This window comes from Erythrolamprus reginae, chromosome Z, assembly GCF_031021105.1.
Source record: "Erythrolamprus reginae isolate rEryReg1 chromosome Z, rEryReg1.hap1, whole genome shotgun sequence".
Lineage (NCBI taxonomy): Eukaryota > Metazoa > Chordata > Lepidosauria > Squamata > Dipsadidae > Erythrolamprus > Erythrolamprus reginae.
Genome location: NC_091963.1, coordinates 118,379,710 through 118,399,571, shown reverse-complemented (window position 1 = coordinate 118,399,571; position 19,862 = coordinate 118,379,710). Strand labels below are relative to the sequence as shown.

The 19,862-nt window shown below is 41.1% G+C and overlaps 1 protein-coding gene across 3 annotated transcripts in view; it reads right to left on the bottom strand.

Annotated features, from left to right (window-relative positions):
- The window catches only part of LOC139154390 (AP-2 complex subunit alpha-1), a 41,132-nt gene that overhangs the window by 3,772 nt on the left and 17,498 nt on the right, over positions 1-19,862 (bottom strand). For 2 of the 3 annotated variants that reach the window (XM_070728928.1, XM_070728929.1), the window contains 14 exons: positions 19,422-19,523; positions 17,761-17,869; positions 16,994-17,144; positions 15,993-16,161; positions 14,272-14,409; positions 13,921-14,103; positions 13,244-13,341; positions 12,652-12,883; positions 11,743-11,907; positions 9,889-10,049; positions 6,252-6,334; positions 4,936-5,024; positions 4,680-4,804; positions 3,174-3,290 (listed from right to left, as the gene is read on the bottom strand). In XM_070728928.1, the coding sequence (XP_070585029.1) occupies positions 3,174-3,290; positions 4,680-4,804; positions 4,936-5,024; positions 6,252-6,334; positions 9,889-10,049; positions 11,743-11,907; positions 12,652-12,883; positions 13,244-13,341; positions 13,921-14,103; positions 14,272-14,409; positions 15,993-16,161; positions 16,994-17,144; positions 17,761-17,869; positions 19,422-19,523 (1,922 nt within the window). Of the gene's footprint in view, positions 1-3,173; positions 3,291-4,679; positions 4,805-4,935; positions 5,025-6,251; positions 6,335-7,251; positions 7,324-8,234; positions 8,244-9,888; positions 10,050-11,742; positions 11,908-12,651; positions 12,884-13,243; positions 13,342-13,920; positions 14,104-14,271; positions 14,410-15,992; positions 16,162-16,993; positions 17,145-17,760; positions 17,870-19,421; positions 19,524-19,862 lie in introns of all 3 variants that reach the window. The other variant, XM_070728930.1, reaches the window with a different exon arrangement.

The window sequence follows — 19,862 nt, the reverse complement described above, 5'->3', positions numbered from 1 at the left end:
CCCCCCGAAAAATGCCAGTTACCTCTTTGAAGGAGGTGTAGCCAAAGTGCCTCCTTTCCCCCTGGCTTAAACCAGCAGGGTTTTGGTTTTTTTTACTCCTCACTCCCTTAACCTGTGTATTTGCCAACAGGTTTTAACTATTCCCCTCTCTCTCTGAGTTTCCCTTAGTTGGATTAAAAAGACCTCCTGCTGTCCGATTCTCCTCCCCCTCTTTTGAAAAGATTTAAACTGTTTAAAAAATGGTATCTTGTGGTAGTTGCTGTCCTTGCTTGGATAGGATTTAATAATGTGTAATGAGGCAAGAGCTAGACAGGAATTTCTTAAGTGTGTTTGTGGATCTTTAAAAGTTGCCTTTTATAAAGTGGGTTTGAGAGCATATCTATCTATCTATCAATCAATCAATCTATCTATCTATCTCTCTATTTATCTATCTATCATTCTATCTGTCTGTCTTTCTGTCTATCTTTCTATCTATCTATCATTCTATCTATCATTCTATCTATCTATCTATCTATCTATCTATCTATCTATCTATCTATCTATCTATCTATCTGGTTTTCTATGCTGATAACCTCACAGCAGCTAATGCTGAAGCTGTTTGGACATACAGATTTATTTATTTATTTAATTGGATTTGTATGCTGCCCCTCTCCAAGGACTCAGGGCGGCTCACAGCATATATAAAAACAGAACAATAATGTAAATCCAATTAATGATGAGAAGGAATCTAGTTAGGTTTTAGCATTGTTGCTGATTGAGCTACTTTTTTACTTTTTAATTTGTTAATATTGTTAATTTGTTTACCCTCTTTTAAATTTACAGAGCTAGTTTACTGGTTTTCTTTAAAATAAATATTCTAAAACATGTCTCAATTAATGTAATTTTATTGGTTTCCATTTTTATAAGTTACCAGTAGCCACTGCATTTTCTAACCTCGGCTTATACTCGGGTCAATAAGTTTTCCCAGTTTTTGTGGCAAAAATTGGTGCCTCGGCTTATACTCGGGTCGGCTTATACTCGAGTATATACGGTAAATCCTATTCTTCTTGTTATCTATCCTGTTACATGCTTACTGCACCTCAGCAATATATAGTGACGGTGGAACCATTTACTTTGTTACTGTGACAATTTTAAAAGGCAAAGATAAAATTAAAAAAGGGAGAACTCTGCCAAATTCAAGTGTAATCATATTCACTGATTATTTAGTTGAAGAATTCTAATTGTTGTTGTTGTTGTTGTTGTTGTTGTTGTTGTTGTTGTTGTTATTATTATTATTATTATTATTATTATTATTATTATTATTATTATTATTATTTAGACTTGTATGCCGCCCTTCTCTGAAGACTCAGGGAGGCTCACAGGGTACAATATAAAACAATGTGTACACAAATCTAATTAATTAAAACTATAGGTTAAGATACCACTATATTAAAAACAGTCAACCAACTCAGTCACAACCACACATCACATTTGATAGTCAAGGGGGGCTTGATCTAATTGCCCCATGCCTGGCGAGGAGGGTGGGGGCAGTGCGAATCTCTGGAGGGAGCTGATTCTAGAGGGCCAGGGGCCACACAGGGAAGGCTCTTCCCCTAGGCTCTGCCAGACAACATTGTCTGGTCAACAGGACCTGGAGAAGGCTAACTCTGTGGAACCTAACTGGTCGCTGGGATTTATGCGGCAGAAAACGGTCCTGCAAGTAATCTGGTCCGATGCCATGTAGGGCTTTATAGGTCATCACCAACACTTTGAATTGTGTCCGGAAACCAATCGGCAGCCAATGCAGTCCACGGAGTATTGGAGAAACATGGGTATATCTAGGGAGACACATGACCGCTCGCACGGCTGCATTCTGCACGATTTGAAGTTTCTGAACACTCTTCAGAGGTAGCCCCATGTAGAGAGCATTGCAATAGTCGAACCTCGAGGTGATAAGGACATGAGTGATTGTGAGCAGGGACTCCCTGTCAAGATAGGGCCGCAATTGGTGCACCAGGCGAACCTGGGCAAACGCCCCCCTCGCCATAGCTGTGGATCGAGGAGGACACCCAAGTTGTGGACTCTGTCTGAGGGGGTCAGTGATTCTCCCCCAGGGTAATGGACAGATAGATGGAATTGTCCTTGGAAGCCATATCCCCACTCTTTCAAAAAACAAACTCACCTCATGTCCTTTTTTCTCTCACATCTTTAAGTCCTTGCTTAATAATGGGTTGCTTAGTGACCTTTTAAAATTGTGGTGGATCCTCCAAAAGCTAATTATGACCCATTCTGAGATTACAGTTGTTGCAGCTCTCCTGCAGCCATTTGCCTTTACAACAGGGGTGTTGCAACACTTCCCCCTACCTATCTCCAGGTCCAGGTCCTCACAGGCCTCCCCACTCCCCACCCCAGTTCCAGTAGGGCTAGGGCTATCTCTCTGGCAGCTGGCATCCATCACACATTTGCCTTTTGAAGATCTCAGGAGCTTTCTAGAGCACTGCAATAGGAATAACTGCATAGCGCAATTCCAGAAGTGGCCTCCATTTTCTAAACAATTGCTCAAGAAATAGCAGCAGCTTCTGGAATCATACCACATGGCTGCCTGACCTAATATTTATTTATTTACTTACTTACTTACTTACTTACTTACTTACTTACTTACTTACTTACTTACTTATTGGATTTGTATGCCGCCCCTCTCCGGAGACTCGGGCCGGCTAACAGCGATATGATTTGTACAACACTGCAGACTTTCCAATCTGGGGAATGTGGGGAAGGCCTGTGGGGAGCTGGTGTGTGTGTGTGTGTGTGTGTGTGTGTGTCTGTGAAGACTGAGGGAGGGTGGGTGGGGAAGAGAAAACAGTATTGCGAGAACTTCCGAGGGTAAGAAATAGCACTGCGTATCTCAGGGGATGGGGGAGGCCTTAGGAGGCCAGAACAGGCAGGTTTGGCCCTGCGCTAGGCCTCTCAGGGCCTCGTCCACACAAAGCACCTCTTGCTCCACTTAACAACCCACACATTCATTTAACTGCAGGAAGAAAAGGTTTGCTAAGCAAAGATCATCTCTTAATGGCCATTGCCACTTGTAACCATAATGGCTAAACACCATTATGGCCATAATTCAAGGACTACCTATATACAAACTATCATTTGTGAGTCCTCATTTCCAGATATTTCATATTGTGCAAACTTACAAGCTGAGTTGTTTCCAACGCTGGAAAAAGTCTTGCGACTGCATCTCTGTTGCTTGGAAAAACTTGTTGACAGTGATAGGCAATTTGAGAGTGAGATTCTGCAACGTTCCACCATAGCTATCAGAAACAAGAAATAAGGACAAACAGACCCAGAAGTTTGCATTATTTAATAATACTATTGACAACTTTAAAGGGGGAATAAAGGCAAGAAGAATGAGGTTATTATTAACTATCGACCATATCTATTTCCTAGGACTAGAGGCCCCTCACTATCAAAAGTGCAAGCGGGTTTAGGGGATTGTTTTCTGCTGGGGGCTTCCTAGAAGGTTGACCAGTCCAAGCATATTTTGAAATAATTAGCAGAAATATGATATAAGATGATAAATTCATAGCCGATGGGATTTTACAAAATGCAGCTCACGGAAATGTGAGGGACAGGGATGAAGCAAAGCAAATGCGTGTCAAGGGAAAAATTATAATTCAAATTATTAGAAGTAGAGTGGTACCTCGGTTCTCGAATGCCTTGGTTGTCGTACATTTCGGATACTGAACAAAATTTTCAGCAAAAATTTCCTTCGGTATCCGAACAAAAATTTGGATACCAAACAGCCACAGAAAATTTTGTTCATTATCCGAAATGTTACCGCCAGGGGCAGCTGCAATCCCGGCAGCTTCGGAGGGCTGAGGAGCTCTATAACTGCTCCAAGCTGCAGGAAGGGTGGGGGCGGCTGCATTCCCAGCAGCTCCTTTCCTCAATACTTCATCTTGTTACCTGTAGGCAGCTGCACCAACTTTCTCCTTCCCGGAGGCGGCAACAGCGGCGGCTTCCCTTTGAGTAGCAACAGCACCGGGAACGTCATGTGATGAAGGGAAGCCGCCGGAGCCATCTCAGCAGTTGCCGCCGCTCCAGCAGCTTCCCTTCATTACGTGACGTTCCCGGCGCTGTTGCTACTCGAAGGGAAGCCGCCGCCGTTGCCACCTCCGGGAAGGAGAAAGTTGGTGCAGCTGCCTACAGGTAACAAGATGAAGCACTGAGGAAAGGAGCCCCCTGAAGCTGCTGAGATTGCAACCGCCCCCACCTTTCCTGCAGCTTGGAGCGCTTATAGAGCTCCTCAGATTTTTTATCCCATAGGAAATAAAGAAAATAGATTTAATTGGTTCCCAGCGAGTGAACAGGGGCTGGGAACCAATTAAATCCATTTCCATTATTTCCTATGAGATAAATTAATTCGGTACTCGACCAAATCGGTTCTCGACCACACTTCTGGAACGAATTGTGGTCGAGAACCGAGGTACCACTGTACTACTTGTTGGGTTTTAGTTTTGCTCATAACTCTGAAGGTCAGAATCCCGGCCTCTCCAGCTTTTCACATTTGACTCTTTAGTATTCTCTGTGCAAGCAGAGGCTCCAACTGCAACCACTTTGAAATGCCTTTAATTACTCAGATAGAGAAATCCTTCCTTCTTTAGAACTGAAGATTAGGCTGAGATGTCAAGCAACGATACCGGAATTTGATGTTGATAAGGGGGGCCTCCGTGAAATCATTCAGGCATTCAATGTTCAGGACCTGTTGAACTTGAGCCCCTCCCTCCACCAGTGGCTCCACTGTTTTCGTCTGAATGTTGAGCTGTGAACTGGGCTAAGGAAAAGGTTACCACCGCTTCTGAGCTGTGCACAAAGAGAATACCCGAGGGCTTGAAAGCCACCCCAAACAAACTCTTCTTTTTCTTCTTTTACTATCACCACACATAAAAGGATATGGTTCTGCAGGTCACCAGGATAACTGACCGTTGGAGTGAAACTCTGGAACTGGACGGATGTTTTGTTCCCATAGAAAAGATACATTCGGCCTAGGATGGATGGAAATATATTATGGGATGGCCATAGCCCATACTTTCTTGCAATGCATCATAGCTTGTTGAATTACAAGTGGCTGAATTCAGACAGTATGCAAGTCTAGGGTTGAACCATGAACCATTCCTTCCAATATATTGTACAAATCCAAAAAAATACATTAAATCAGTAGTAACCCATTACTGACAAAGTGTGTTTCTACAGATAATGGGTATCACATACAGAGTAGAAAATCGTCCACTCTTTGGTGAATTATAGGTGAAATATCTGACAAGGAATCACACAGTAAAGTTGATTTAAAATATTTTTTTAAAACAAGATGGGATACAGATATAGAGTCTGGAGAAAGGCTGCAAAGATCCAGCCTGACCTAGAAATGAGCCATTCTAACTTTTTATAATGGGGAAGTATTAGGATACTTAGCAATATAGGTAGACTGCCTCTCTAATCAATCTACTCATCCCATTAAGTCTCTCAAAAGGCTTTGAGCCCTATTGGCTAACAGGATTCATTTAGCAGGACTCAATAGAGAACCTTTTCTGCCCTTTGGAATGGTATTTCTCCTGCGGCGAGAAAGGCCCTAACTCTGCCAACCTTCCATAAAACTCTCAAAACTTGAATGTGTCACTGGGCTTGGCAATCCCATGGGAGTGTGAAGCCTATTAAATGGTTGTACTGTGTAGAAGTTTATTGTAGCTTTTAACTGTAGTCTTGAATTGGTTTAATTGGTTTTAATGTTTCTATGTTTTTATGTAATGGTTACACTTAGTTTTAATTGTGTATGCCTACCAGAATCACATATAAATAGTATGGATAGCCATATCCATTGATTGATTAATTGTTGTCTGTCTGTCTGTCTGTCTGTCTGTCTGTCTATCTATCTATCCTATCCTATCCTAGAACAGATAACTTAGCAAATACAGAATAATTTGTTTTTGAGTTTCATGGCTGAGTAGGCACTAGAAATTGGATATCATAAAACTGTTCACCTCGTATTGGCTCCTAACATAAATGTTAGGGTAAGACCAGAATATATAACCCTAACATCCACCTAAACCAGTCTTCCAGTCTTCAACTCAAAAAAGACCACTTATTGTCTACAATGTATTCATTTTTTAAAAGAAGGTTGCTCTCATATAAGGACATGGGATATGTCGGATTTATTCAGAGTCCTAAAGAAATCCCAACTTGCCTATTGTACTCCACCTATTACAAATACTTACCTAAGTTCTGCCGGAATTCTGACTTTACCCCAATTTGTAGCAGCTGGTTCTCAAAGAGCACCCCATTATTCTTACACACAAACCTGTGATAGTTCATGAAGATTTGGTTAGAAGTAGGCAGAGGCCATCTATTATTTGTAAACATGCATGTCATTTCTATTGGATATACTGAAATACTTTCCCCACATATACCAATTCTGATACCAAGTCACTCATTCCTTCTTACCACTAAGGTGTTGAGCTCAACCTATTAAAACTCCTCAAGCTCATACATTAAAATTTATCCAGTATGCTGGGATGGCCAATTTCTTCCCAACTATTTCATCTGGAAAATACCATATTTTTCAGAGTATAAGACACACATTCCCCTCCCATCACAAAAGAGGGTGGAAATGTTGGTGCATCTCATACACCAAATACAGCCATTTTTGGCCTCCCGATGCCCTGCCCCCAAGTCCCATTTTTTCCAAAAAATGGGTCAATTTTTTGCAAAAATGGGATGTGCACAGAGTTTGGGAGGCCTGCAGCATGCTCCTGGGAGCTCGGGGAAGGTAAAAACACCCTTGTGTTTGCAAAAACGGCAAAAAATGGGCCATTTGCCACAAAATGGGGGCATTTTTGCCTTCCTCAGTGTCCAGGAGCTCTCTGCAGGCCTCCCAAACCCTCTGCCCACCCCATTTTTAAAACAGAACAGGTAAAAATGGGGTGCACAGAGGGTTTGGGAGGCTTGCAGAGTGCTCCTGGGGCCAGAGGGGACAAAAAACATTTTTTCTTACTTACCTCTTTGAAATCTTGGTGCATCTTATACACCAGTGCATCTTATAGTCCGAAAAATACAGTACTTCCTGGAGGTGAAATTATGTGACCGGGAATAATGTTGAGTGAGGTTTCAGTGTTTCAGGCCGAAGGAAGCCATCCCACGCATATGTCAAAAGGGGGTGGCACTTAGTCCAGTCCCCCGCCCCAAATCCCAGTATTCAGGAGCCACCCAGGATCTTACTTGTGAAGCAGTTCATCAGCCTCAGCAATAGGCAAAGCAGAGTCCTCAGAGACAGAAGCAGCAGCCCCTGAGCTGGTAGTGGTGAAGGGGCATAGCAAAGGGGACAGCGGTTGACAGAGGCAGGGAAGAAAAAGAGCAGAAAAGATGAGTCACCCTGGTATAGCACCATGTTAGTATCAGAAAAAGAAAAGGAGGAGGGAATCAAACCACACACATTTAAACAGAGAGAGAACATGCCACAGAGCAGGTACCAAGGCAGAAGAAAAACTGTGGAGTATTCCTGAGAAATACTATAAAGGAGAGAGATTCCAAATCTTTGCTTTCCAGATACTGTTTGATTCCTACTTGCATCAGCCCAGACCAGATTTTAGGGAGATGATGGAAGGTGTAATCCCACAATATCTGAATTCCTGAGCATAGAAACTCTGTAGAGGATGAGAGCCAAGCTGCCTTTTATAAGTTATGTTTTTATATCTTCATTAACAAATTCACATTCCTCACATTTAAAAGCCAATGAAAGAAGTTTAAAATTCATGGGAGCCAAGATTTTTTTCTAGTATATGGTACATATTCTATAATTCTGAACCAACCTAATTAAGGTATTGATTCAAATGGATGCTCATCTAGGAATTTTGTTTGTGTACAATCTGGATTTCCTGACAGCTTAAAATACCACAATTTATTCTCAACTCTAAGAAACCTAATTTTGAATTACTGTCTTACTTATGTCCCTTGAGAGAGGATTCCTCTATTCCAAATCCCTATCCTGCCTACACCACATTGAAGCAATCAATGGCTCTCTCATTTCCACTCAAAAATGTATGATTTTCTACTTTTCATGTTCTGTATTCTGAAGTTCTTGATCATATGAAGCATAGAAGGATCTTGAGACAGTTAAGGATCAGGATTAGATCAAATGTCAGAACTCTGCAGGCCATAACATGTTTCTAGTAGGTATAGATTGTTCTTCATGACTTGGAGGCAGAGAAGGACTTAGTAAATGCATAGATGTCACATAAAATAGGCAAGCCTAGGGCCTCTTTTTTATTTTAGAGTTTTGTTGGGAATTTTGAGTTGTTGGTTTTTTGTTATTATAGCAACGTCAAGATTATTTCAGTACTATTATATAAAATATTCATTTTTCTCATCTCAACTAAGAAGAAACATACTGGTGATTTTTTGCAACTGTGGTTGACTTGGGTATTGCATATGGTCTGATTGTCTTTGCTTACTCTAGCAACACCCCAAGAATGCCCTTTCTAGCAAAGTGTATTTCTTACTCCACTCACCCTTCTTCTGTGGAAAATATTATTTTGTAAGTGCATAGTAGTTTCTAATGTCCATATGGACGGATTCTTGCTCCTGCAGTCTTAATGTCTAGATTTTATCTTGAAAATCATAGAGATATTGAGAAATTATAGTGGGATAAACAAAAGCAAAATGCTAAAAGTATGAGTAGCACATGCTTACATTTGGATATTTCCAGCTGAACATGGGGAATAGAAAAATGTCCCAATGTTTCATTAAAAAGGATTCTAATGCAGAATTTGGAAAAAAGCAAGCAATGGAGCAGATGTTCTGGGAGGTAGTTCTAAGCATATGGGTGATCACGGACACGGAAGGAAGCAGAAATCGGACAAAGTTACACATTTATAAGCTCTTGTATAGATTCTCTACACATCATGTTACATTGTGACTTTGCCATTCTTGTTACTTTTTTGAGAATTCACAATGTTGCCACACTAACATCTGTGATCCTCCTTTTAGCGAAATCCAATGAAATGCAAATAATGGTGGGAAGGTTGTAGGAGCAGACAGCAAGAGAAAGAAAGAAAGAAAGAAAGAGGAGAGGGAGAGAAAGAGAGAAAGAAAGAAGGAAAGAAAGAAAGAGAGAAAGAGAGAGAGACAGATTTAACCCCTTACTCTGCAGGCAGGTCAGCCTCCACCAATAGGGATGCAGGATTCTCAGGAGTTGCCTCCAAGTCACTGTTTCATCCAAGGTAAGAAGTGTGAAAGAGAGAAAGAGAGAGGAAACCATTCCAAAAAGGCAACAGACAGACAGACGGAGAAAGAAAAAGAGAGAGAGAGACTCTCACACCCAAGACAAAGAGAGAGCAAGACAAGGCCATGAGAACTGACATGTGCTAATTGCCCATCTAGAGAAATGAAGCCCAAAACTACCAAGATACTTGGAAATGAATACCTGTAGATCAATCTTGCCTATTCTATACAAAGATATATGTATAACATGGCCATTTTCCTATTACAATCATAAGCACTCATACATCTACCTACTCTGTCCTTCTTACTCTTGGATCAGGATCTCGAGCCCAATAAGTCCTCCCGTCAACTCCTATTCAGATTAGGTGGTAGATGATGATCTGCCCTTTGAGCTGGAACTATCTCCATGGCACTCAGCAACTGTGACTCATTCCTCACAAACCTCCGTGAGAGTTATAGAGCAGAATCTGAATTCTTGACTGTGCAATCACTCTTGTACCCTAAATGAGCTCCCAGCAGTTGTCTAGAAAAGGCTGGCACTTCTTTGTTTACATGACATGCTTAGACTGATCAAATGCGCCAATCCTTTTTCTTAGGAAGGCTGGGGCAAAGACAGCCTGAGAGGCCATATTATACCTTAGGAAATTATCTTCTGTACCAGAGGCCAGGCCAGTTGTGGTAGGTAGGTTGTCAGAGAAAACATCCACGAGAAGGTTGCCAGCGCTGGCAGGGGCACCAGATGCAGTCGCTGGTGTGGCTCGGAGACCTAACAAATCGGCAGATGGGGACGGTGTTGACTGCAAGAGAAAGAAAACATAAGTTGCAACAAATATGTGTGTTTTCATGATCCTAACTTAGGAACTGAACTCAATTATTTATCTCTACTCTGGGAATAGAAATAAAGATACTGTGTTCAGTTCTGGAGACCTCACCTACAAAAAGATATTGACAAAATTGAACGGGTCCAAAGACGGGCTACAAGAATGGTGGAAGGTCTTAAGTATAAAACGTATCAGGAAAGACTTAATGAACTCAATCTGTATAGTCTGGAAGACAGAAGGAAAAGGGGGGACATGATCGAAACATTTAAATATGTTAAAGGGTTAAATAGGGTTCAGGAGGGAAGTGTTTTTAACAGGAAAGTGAACACAAGAACAAGGGGACACAATCTGAAGTTAGTTGGGGGAAAGATCAAAGGCAATATGAGAAAATATTATTTTACTGAAAGAGTAGTAGATCCTTGGAACAAACTTCCAGCAGACGTGGTTGGTAAATCCACAGTAACCGAATTTAAACATGCCTGTGATAAACATATATCCATTGTAAGATAAAATACAGGAAATAGTATAAGGGCAGACTAGATGGACCATGAGGTCTTTTTCTGCCGTCAGTCTTCTATGTTTCTAAGATCAGTACTTGAGTTCTTTACTTCTTTGCTGTGTCAAAATAAAATATCTCCAGTTAAAATATTCCCAGAAGTTGGGCTTTGTATAGTATATTGGTTTCATTACAGCTTTTTCCTCTGGGATTTGATGAGCTGGTTAAACTGTTTTGCAAAAGTTTCATGCTTAGTTGACATGAAAGGCAAGAGGAAACAATAAGAAGAATAGAAGTGCAGACTGGAGTTGAAATTCAGAATTATATGAAGTCTCAGATAAGATAACTGTTTGCTGTCTGCTCTCTGAGATATGAATTTAGTTTTTGGCCAAGACCAGGAAAAGAGGAGAATGCTGTTATTGGTGATGCACTGAATTACAAATGACAATGAAAGGAAATCTACTAACGTTTCGTATTGTACCTACTGAAATTTTGGTGAAGGAAATGATTAGAGCATGAAAAATCCTTTGGTGTTGGTCTTGACCTATAAAGCCCTTCATGGCATCAGACCAGAATATCTCCGGGACTGCCTTCTGCCGCACGAATTCCAGCGACCGATTAGGTACCACAGAGTTGGCCTTCTCTGGGTCCCGTCGACTAAACAATGTCGTTTGGCGGGTCCCCGGGGAAGAGCCTTCTCTGTGGCGGCCCCAACCCTCTGGAACCAGCTCCCCCCTGAGATCAGAACAGCCCCCACCCTCCTTGCCTTTCTCAAACTCCTTAAGACCCACCTCTGTCGTCAAGCATGGGGGAACTGAAATATCTTCCCCAGGCCTATACTGTTTATGTATGGTATGTTGTGTGAATGTTTTTTAAATTATGGGTTTTTAGCTTTCTAATTATTGAATTTGTATTTTACACTGTTTTTCTGTTGCTGCTGTGAGCTGCCCCGAGTCTGCGGAGAGGGGCGGCATACAAATTTAATAAATAAATAAATAAATGAAAAATCCTGCTTTATAATCTGACTAAGAGATTAGAATTTATAATTATTATTTCCTGTCCTATATTTTCCCTCCCCTTCCCACAGACTTCCCACACAGCATCCTTCTTTCTTGGAGACTCCCAAGACTCCGACTCCCCATTCCCAGCCTTGTCCCTTTCCCTTCCACTCACAGCAGTGCTGGCTGAGGGCTCCATGCCTCCATTGATTTCGGAATTTGGATCCTTTTTGCCATCTTCTAACTCGCTGCCAGCCCCCGGACCCTTTTTTTTCTTCAACTTTGCCAAAATGGAAGATTCACGTTCAGGGAATGGTGGCATCTCTTCCAGTACTGTAGCCTAAAGCAATAACGGTGAAAATTGGAAACAAGTACCCACATGCCCTGTCAGTCAACCTTGTAGTTATGGAAAAAGACCGGAACTCAGAATAAAAATCCTAAAGACAATGTAACTACCTACTGCATGTGGACTATCTGCTTTATACTACTGGCCCTGTGCAGCCATCCACTTTTATATGATGTTTGCTCTCTGCAAGTCATCTGCCTGGAACCTGTCTACAAGTCACCTGCAGAGTAAGTGGCATGAAAGCTGTAGGAGGTTTCCCATATCTCTTTTAGAGAACCCCTCTCCCCCAGAGCAGTATGATTTGGACTTTTTAAACTCCCAAACCTGGCAAATAGTTGCATTGTGCTTTTCTATGATGATGTATTTTTCTAGGATGACATGTATTGGTTCTAGGCAATGCATTTCAATCCCAACTCTGCTCCTTAAAGGAAACCAATGAGCTAGAACTTTTTGTTCCATTTCATTTGGAGACATCACTGTAGTACACTCCTCAAAGGCCAGTATTCAACTGAAGTACCATCCTAGCCTATTCCACATTCATATAAAAAGGTAAAACCTGGCTTGGATCAAGTACAAAAATACGAAACTTTGATCCATTCCACCAAACAAAAAAAGAAAAGTTTCGTCTTTTCTCTTTTCTAATGCTCTCTGAATCAACTTTTTAGTAAGGAAAAAACAAGAATCTATTTCCCCTGAGAGACGGGGTTATCAGTGCCCCCGCCTCGTTTCTTCCCTCACCAGGACATCGGTGCTGGCAATAGAACTGAGCTTGAGGTATTCAACGGCACGTTGCTGCAGTTCCACATCAGCATTGCGGATCTGGCTGTCTGAGCGCAGCACTTCCTGGATGGTGCCCTTTGTTTCAGGGAAGAGATTTATGAATTTGATGTAGGTAGAGAGAAGTAGGGCCCGAGTGGAAACGCTGCAGAGGTGGAATTTGGAGTGGAGAAGGTTGAACTGAACCAGAGGGCTGGTGGAGAAAGGAGAATAGGAGACAACACGAGTCAGAGCCCCTGAGATCTACAGGTGAAGAAAGGTGAAGGAAATATTCTCACAGGCTTCCTTCACAACATCAAAGAACAACGGGACAATCTCCTCAAATGCCCAATAAACAGGAGTGTGAGGTTGCCCTCGAGAGGTGCTGAGGCTGCAACTTTTACAATTTTCTTTATAGTCAGGCTGGTTGGGAATTCTGAATGCTCCAGTCCCAATATAATCCCAGCATCTGCTTTCCCCCACCTCCCTCATAGGAGCTTCTCTATCTCAGCCCACTCCACCCTACCCCCCTACTCCAGGTCAAGCCATTTCTTCTCTCTCTCATATTAACTACCTGGAACGGGGATCCCCAGCAATGAGATTCCCAAATTCCCCAAGGATGTAGCCCCCAACTTTCACCATGTTCTCATGACAAGCAGGTGCTTGAAGAGCCTAGAAAAGAAAAGAAAATACGGTGTATGGTGGGCAGTTACGTAGATGCAACTTGAGAATAAGCTCCTATTTTTGTTTATTATTACATCATTTCTCTTAAAAAGAAAGATAGCTTGGATATTTTTGAGCTCCTTTCCTAACAAATCCCAAGAGATCAAAGGCTTAAACAGATTCAAGATTTTTCAGACTCTTTTAGATTAACTGACAATCTCTGACATTCCAGAATCTGTATATTTAGCATCAAACATACTGCAAAACTATGTAAGTATGGAGCTCAATAGTTACACCGTCCAAGTTCATAATATTGCCCTAAAAATAATTTCATTCCCCTGCATTAATAAATATTTAAACATTTTGCAGACACTGAAGATGCTCTGCCGTCATTAAGCTGAAATCCCTTTTAGTGTCCTCTGAATATATTTATTACTTATCTATGGCTATATATATTTCAACAATGAAATAAGAATGGAGAATCCATCTAGTTTTTATAGCCATATTCACATACTCATAAAAGGAAGGAAAAGAAAGCTCTCTATTTGGAAGAAGGGATAGTCAGTGTCACAAGTGAAGACCACCCACCTCAAAGACTGTCTTGGCTGCATATCCTTGCACATCATCCCGGTTAATGACAATCTGGATGACACGGTACCACACCTCCTCACTCACATAGTCACCAGCAATGCGGATCAGATTGAGGATGGTATCCACATACCAGCTATAGTCTACTGCATATTTCTCAGCTAAGATGGCCACCTTCAGTACCTGGCAAAAGAAAAAAGAAACTCTGGCTGCCAACTCCCAACTGGTTTGCCCTCCCCAGACCAGTTTACATGTTGAGGCAGGCCTTCATTGTGTTTCTCTGCAATCTACTGAGATAAAAACACCCAGGTTCCTCTTCTAGTTCCCAATGAGTTGGCAACCCGTACTCACAATCTCTTCACGAATTGAGTAATCTGCTGTTTCCAGATAGCTAAGCATCTCCGAGACTATTTGCTTGGCATTTGTACGGTCACACATGGCATAGAGAAGGTCGGCAGCTCGCTGGCGTACGCTCACATCCCGTTCCGTCTGTGAAAAGAGATGGGTGGTTAAACAGAAACAAAACCTTTTACCTTCAGCATGAATTAAGAGCCAATTACACCTCCAATTTAGGATAGGCAGATACAAGTTGCAAAAGGAGACCTATGCAAAAGATTAGATATACAAAGAAGAATTCAAAGGAGGTCATATTTAAAAGATGCACCAACCCTTTTAATGGGTTTTCCCCTTTCTCCCTTTTGTGGTCCATAACTCTCTGATTATTAAGCTAATAAGAATTCCCCAAATGCATCAAAAGGAACAGAGTTTACGGCAATGCCCTAATATGGTTCCTAAAATTTAGATTCAGTACATTCTGTATATGAAATAAAATTTTCAGTAAGGAGGTAATTTTGGTCAGAAAGACTCAAGTAGTAGTTGTAGGACTCAGCAGCACTCACTATAGACTTAATTTTTTCTGTTAACATTCTGTTTTTTCTACTAGTTGTGCAGTGAGTGGCCGCTCTTCTTACCTGCTACCAGAGTTCCCTCGGAGGCCATCGGAGGCGTCCAGGTGCCCATCTGCGCAAGATTTGGCTTCTGTACATGAGCAGAAATCTCATGCAAGGACGCACTTGAGAAGGGGATTTCAGCAATTTTCAACTTCCGTGCATGCGCAGAAACAAAAAAATAGCTGAAATCTCACTCGCCACATCCTCGTGTGAGATTCGGCTTGCTGCACATGTGCAGAAGCCAAATCTCGTGCGGGGGCACACTGAGGGTACACAGCTACGCACGCATCCGCGGTTTTCCTACCGGAGCCGCGCACCTGGAAGCACTGGCTGCTGCCCGTCACTGTACTTGTGCAAGCTGATTTCCAGTTATGTTTCTAGCTAAAATTAAAGGACCATTTATACTCATTGAAGCTCTACATGTCTTGGCAGCCATGCAGGGCTGCTTCTCTTATTGGAATGCAAAAACCTAGCAGGATACTAAAGCCTAAAATCAGTAAATTTATTCTTGGATCTTTGCCAGGTTTCTGACATTTCATCAATGTATATTGAAGTAATCAAAGTGACAATGATAATCCTAGAAAGCTGCTTCCCAAAACAATCAAAGAGATCAGAATGAAAAATACAAAGTTTAGGTTTCTAAATCTAAGTGCCATATTTGACAAAGTGACTGTAAATTTGAACACAAACTTGAATATTTCCTTCTGACTTCAACTGAGTTCTTTCCTAGATTTATTCCCAATGCTGTACAGCCCAAAGCTTTGAGCCCCCTCCCCAAGTTGGAGGCTATGCAATACATGATTCAGTTTGCTCCTTCCTGCAATTTCAGGATGGAGAGGCGACCTCTTTTAATCTGGCCTCCCAATATTGCCAGGGGATGAAGTGCTAAGATTGTGACATATACTATAAATGTTTCATTCGCTGTTAAGAAAAATTACACTTGTTGGTGGAGAAGTTACTGAGGATCTTTCTTTGGAAAATGGCTGGGTGACTGAGATTGCATTCTCCCTCACTATCTGGAAACAGAACTGAGAAATTTGGGGAAATCACTCTCACTCAGTCTTTAACACCCTCACTCCCCATAAAGGTTACTTTTCTCTGCATACCAATTCAGAGTCTGACCTTTAGAGCATTGATGACTGTTTCAATGTGGGTCTTGACAGCTTCATGTGAGAATTCAGAACTGGCTAGGGTACACATGCTCTCCAAGGCTAAGTATCTAAGGTTGGTCTCTCGATGCTGCAAGAACTGGCCTAGTTGATTGCATGCACGCACCAGCAGGTTGGGTTCACTGCAGAGCAAGAAGTGAGTGTTAATACCAGAGTAGGAGCAGCAGGGGCTACTCTGTACATATATCTCAGCCTGACTATGATTCTCTCAACTTTTCCAGTGTTCCAGATATCCATCTCATTCTACAAAACTACAGTGCTTTCTTTTTAAAATTTTCATTTTGATGATGCTATTTGTTTCTCTGGCTCTGCTGACACTTAACAGAAAATCCTGAAAGTCACACAACATTACCTCTCTCCACCAGAGATTTTGATCAATCAAAGCAATACAGAAGAATTTTGGGTCTGTGGGCCAAAGAGAGACTATATTGTTTCTGTTTATTCTACTGATGTCTACGCCACATCTTGTTCCACAAATTGGGAAAACTCAAATTGATCACACCTTTTAATCTGTTTTCTTGTAATAATTATAATAACCTATAATAACCTTTTTAAAACCCTCCATTGATACTGTTGATATATTGATACTATAGGAGACTTTTTGAAAACTAAGTTGCAGTGGGATATTGGGTTGAGGATATGTGTCTTTGCAACAAACATTACTTTGTGGCAGCCCCTTTGGCTCTCCATCAAGCATCAGCAGCTGCTGCAGGGTTGTCTTCCCCCAGGAGAGTTAACCAAAAGAATCGTCCTAACTGTTCCTCAACTCAGATCTTTTTAATAAAATATTTTGATTTCAATTAATTATTACAAGAAAAGAAATTAAAAGGTCTGATCAATTTGAGTTTATCATTGCCAATGTACAATAGATGCCCTTCAAAGAGAATGCACTTCCCAATCTAATAGATTTTTTAGTAAACAAAAAACCCACCCAAAACAAAGTTACATGCTTGCCTGTCATAGTGGATGATGAGACTGATGGCCTCAAAAAGGATAGCGTTCTTGGCATTGGAGTGCTGGACTTTTTTGGACTTGGGAGGTTCCTGGGCCTTGTTGAGGATAGTCTCCAAGCATTCAACCAGGCGTCCTTTCACTGCTGCATCTTCTGCAGAGAAAACAACGTATGGAGTCAAAGAGTAGGAACTTTGGAAGGAAGCCAGTTATCTTAAAAAGTAGGACTCTTAGTCCCTACCAGTCATTCATCAGTCTCTCCCACCCACCCAGAAAGTTCTGTATTTCATTCCAGTTTCTCACAAGTTTAGGACCATCCATAATTCTCTGTTATTCTGAAAGGCTCCATAAGGGAATGCAAACAAAAATTACAGGTATTACCAGGATCTCTTCCTTCAATGATCAAATGCAGAAGGAGAGGACAAAAGGAAGGGTGTGAGCATAAAGATTGTGCAGAATTTTTAATAGAGGAAGAAAAGAGGACTTCCTTACACTTAGAGAAAAAGTGATTAAGAGAAACTAATGTTTACTTATTAAATTCATATCACATCTATTTGCCAAAAATGCATTCAAAGCAGTCAATCATCCTGAATTAAAAATAAAAATTGCGATGAAGAGGTAACAGATTAATAATAAATGGATGTGTTGTTTCTATGCCTTTTACTAAGGAGAGAACTGCAAATCAGCAAGAAGTTCAGGCAACTATTCAATAACAGAGGAAGCTGGCATATTCCAGGATTATCTTTGACTTTATTGAATACATTTATTACCTGGGGGAGGATAACACTGCAGCAGCCGCAGAAGCTTGACTGAGAGCCAAGGGGCTGGCACAAAGTAATAGGTGTAGTCCTGGAGGTCTGTAGAAGCTGAAGAGACAATCTGAAAGGAAAGGATACAAGTAGGGCAGCCCAAAGAGCTGGTCAAAATCTCCACATTTGGTTTATCAAAACAAACATATTCCCCAAGAATCTCTATGCCATTAACACAAAAGTCCATGGTTTGCAACTCCCTGAGTGTATGCTATATCACAAGACTTTGGGGCAAACTTTATGACGATAAATGGTCCTTATACCTCTACTCCCAATTTAAGGCCATAACTTCTCAAGCTACTATTATGGGCAGAAGACAGCCATGTCATTAAGCAAAAGAACCAAGAACTGTGTGCTTAGATATGTCAGGAAGAATCTGGAGAACACCGAACTAAATCTATCAATATGCACTATTGCTCTATCATTATATTGTATTTTGTCCAAATAAATATTGCATATACTGCAGCATGTGAACAATTTGCACAGTCTTAAAAAAAGAGCAGGAGGGAATGGAGGAAGCTATCAGCAGGCAAACTCATAACTCAGTGGAAGGAAGTGATTAAGACACCATATCAAAGACCTGCTTCTTTTGTCCTTCCACCATCCAAAGCCATTTATCCCATCCACCACTAGGATGCTGTGCTCTCTGTCATCCACTCAAGCTACTCCTCATTGTCCTCTTTTAGGTGTCTAAACTGAACTTCTATATCAGACAATCCATCCCCAACAAATAATAGAATGCACAATGGGAAAAAAGAAGTCATTTTATTTTCTTCGGAGAATTAAGATGTTGCAGCTTCATGCCCAGATTCCTTAATTAGTCACACAGGAGCATGCCAGGTGTTGTTGTTTCCACCTTTTATTAAGTATCTTGGTCATTCTGATTTATTTTAAAATGCTATTATTACATCACTCTGCCTCCAGCTGTTTACAGTCATACTATTCAGCAATCTGCACATGACACTATAGGCTTGCTTCTAAGCCACCTTAATATTTTAGACATTCTAGAATATTTATATAATATTCATTTCCTTTCTTTTGTATCTTATTTCAGTTAACTGTGATTTCTGTATTCTCCTGATGATCTATGATCAAATAAATAATTGTTTGTTAACTAGTCACAATGGATTTCTAGATCATTATGGTTTCCCAACAAACACAAATTCTATCACTAATGTCTTTTGGGGATTCTCAATCATTTAGATCATAGTTGTCCTAAAGGTGCTTTTCCAAAATGTGACCAGACTTTCGTGCTTTTTTCCCTTGAAAATATTTTGATACTCATCCAAGAAGCTTCTTCAGTTCTAATCAAATGGTAGAGAATGGAAGGATTAATATTTTTGTGCAGTCATCTGGTTACTGGCACTCCGAAGGCCAGTTTTTAGCTCTCTGAGAATCACCAGATAACTGCAAAGAATCTAAACCCATCCATTCCCCACCATTGAGTCAGAACTGAAGAAGTTTCTTGGATGATAAATGAAACATCTTTTGGAGTCCAGTTGTCTTTTGGAAAAGTACCTTTGGGTCTACCACAAATGCTTTTAAAAATGCTGAAACAAAACATGGCAGTGCAATAATATTAAGCAAAGGAATGGACTCTTGGCTGTCCTTTCTTCACTCACCCTACTGAGCCTGGATACTGCCAGAGAGACACATGTCTTGAAGTCATCAGGATTTTTTTTGCAGAGGCAAGCAATGAGGCTGACAGCAGCTGTGACCACACCCTGTATTGTGAGGAGGTGTAGGGGAAAAAATGGAAAACAGAGACCACTTCTATAGGAACTGTAACAAGCAAGCAATGAAGAAACAGGCAATAAAATCACAGATTGTGGGCATGCAATATCTTGCTTAATGATCACAGGTGAATTACTTAATTATACTGTGAAAGAGGTGAAGTAACTCCAGCAGAATCACATAATTTTCGCTTAGCGACCTATTGCTAAGTGAAGAAGTTTCCAGGGCCAATTGTGACCAATATATGAGAACTACCAGGTAGGATAAAAATGATGAGAGCTGATGCCAAAACATCTGAAATGTACCAAGTTGGAAGAAGATCAATATAA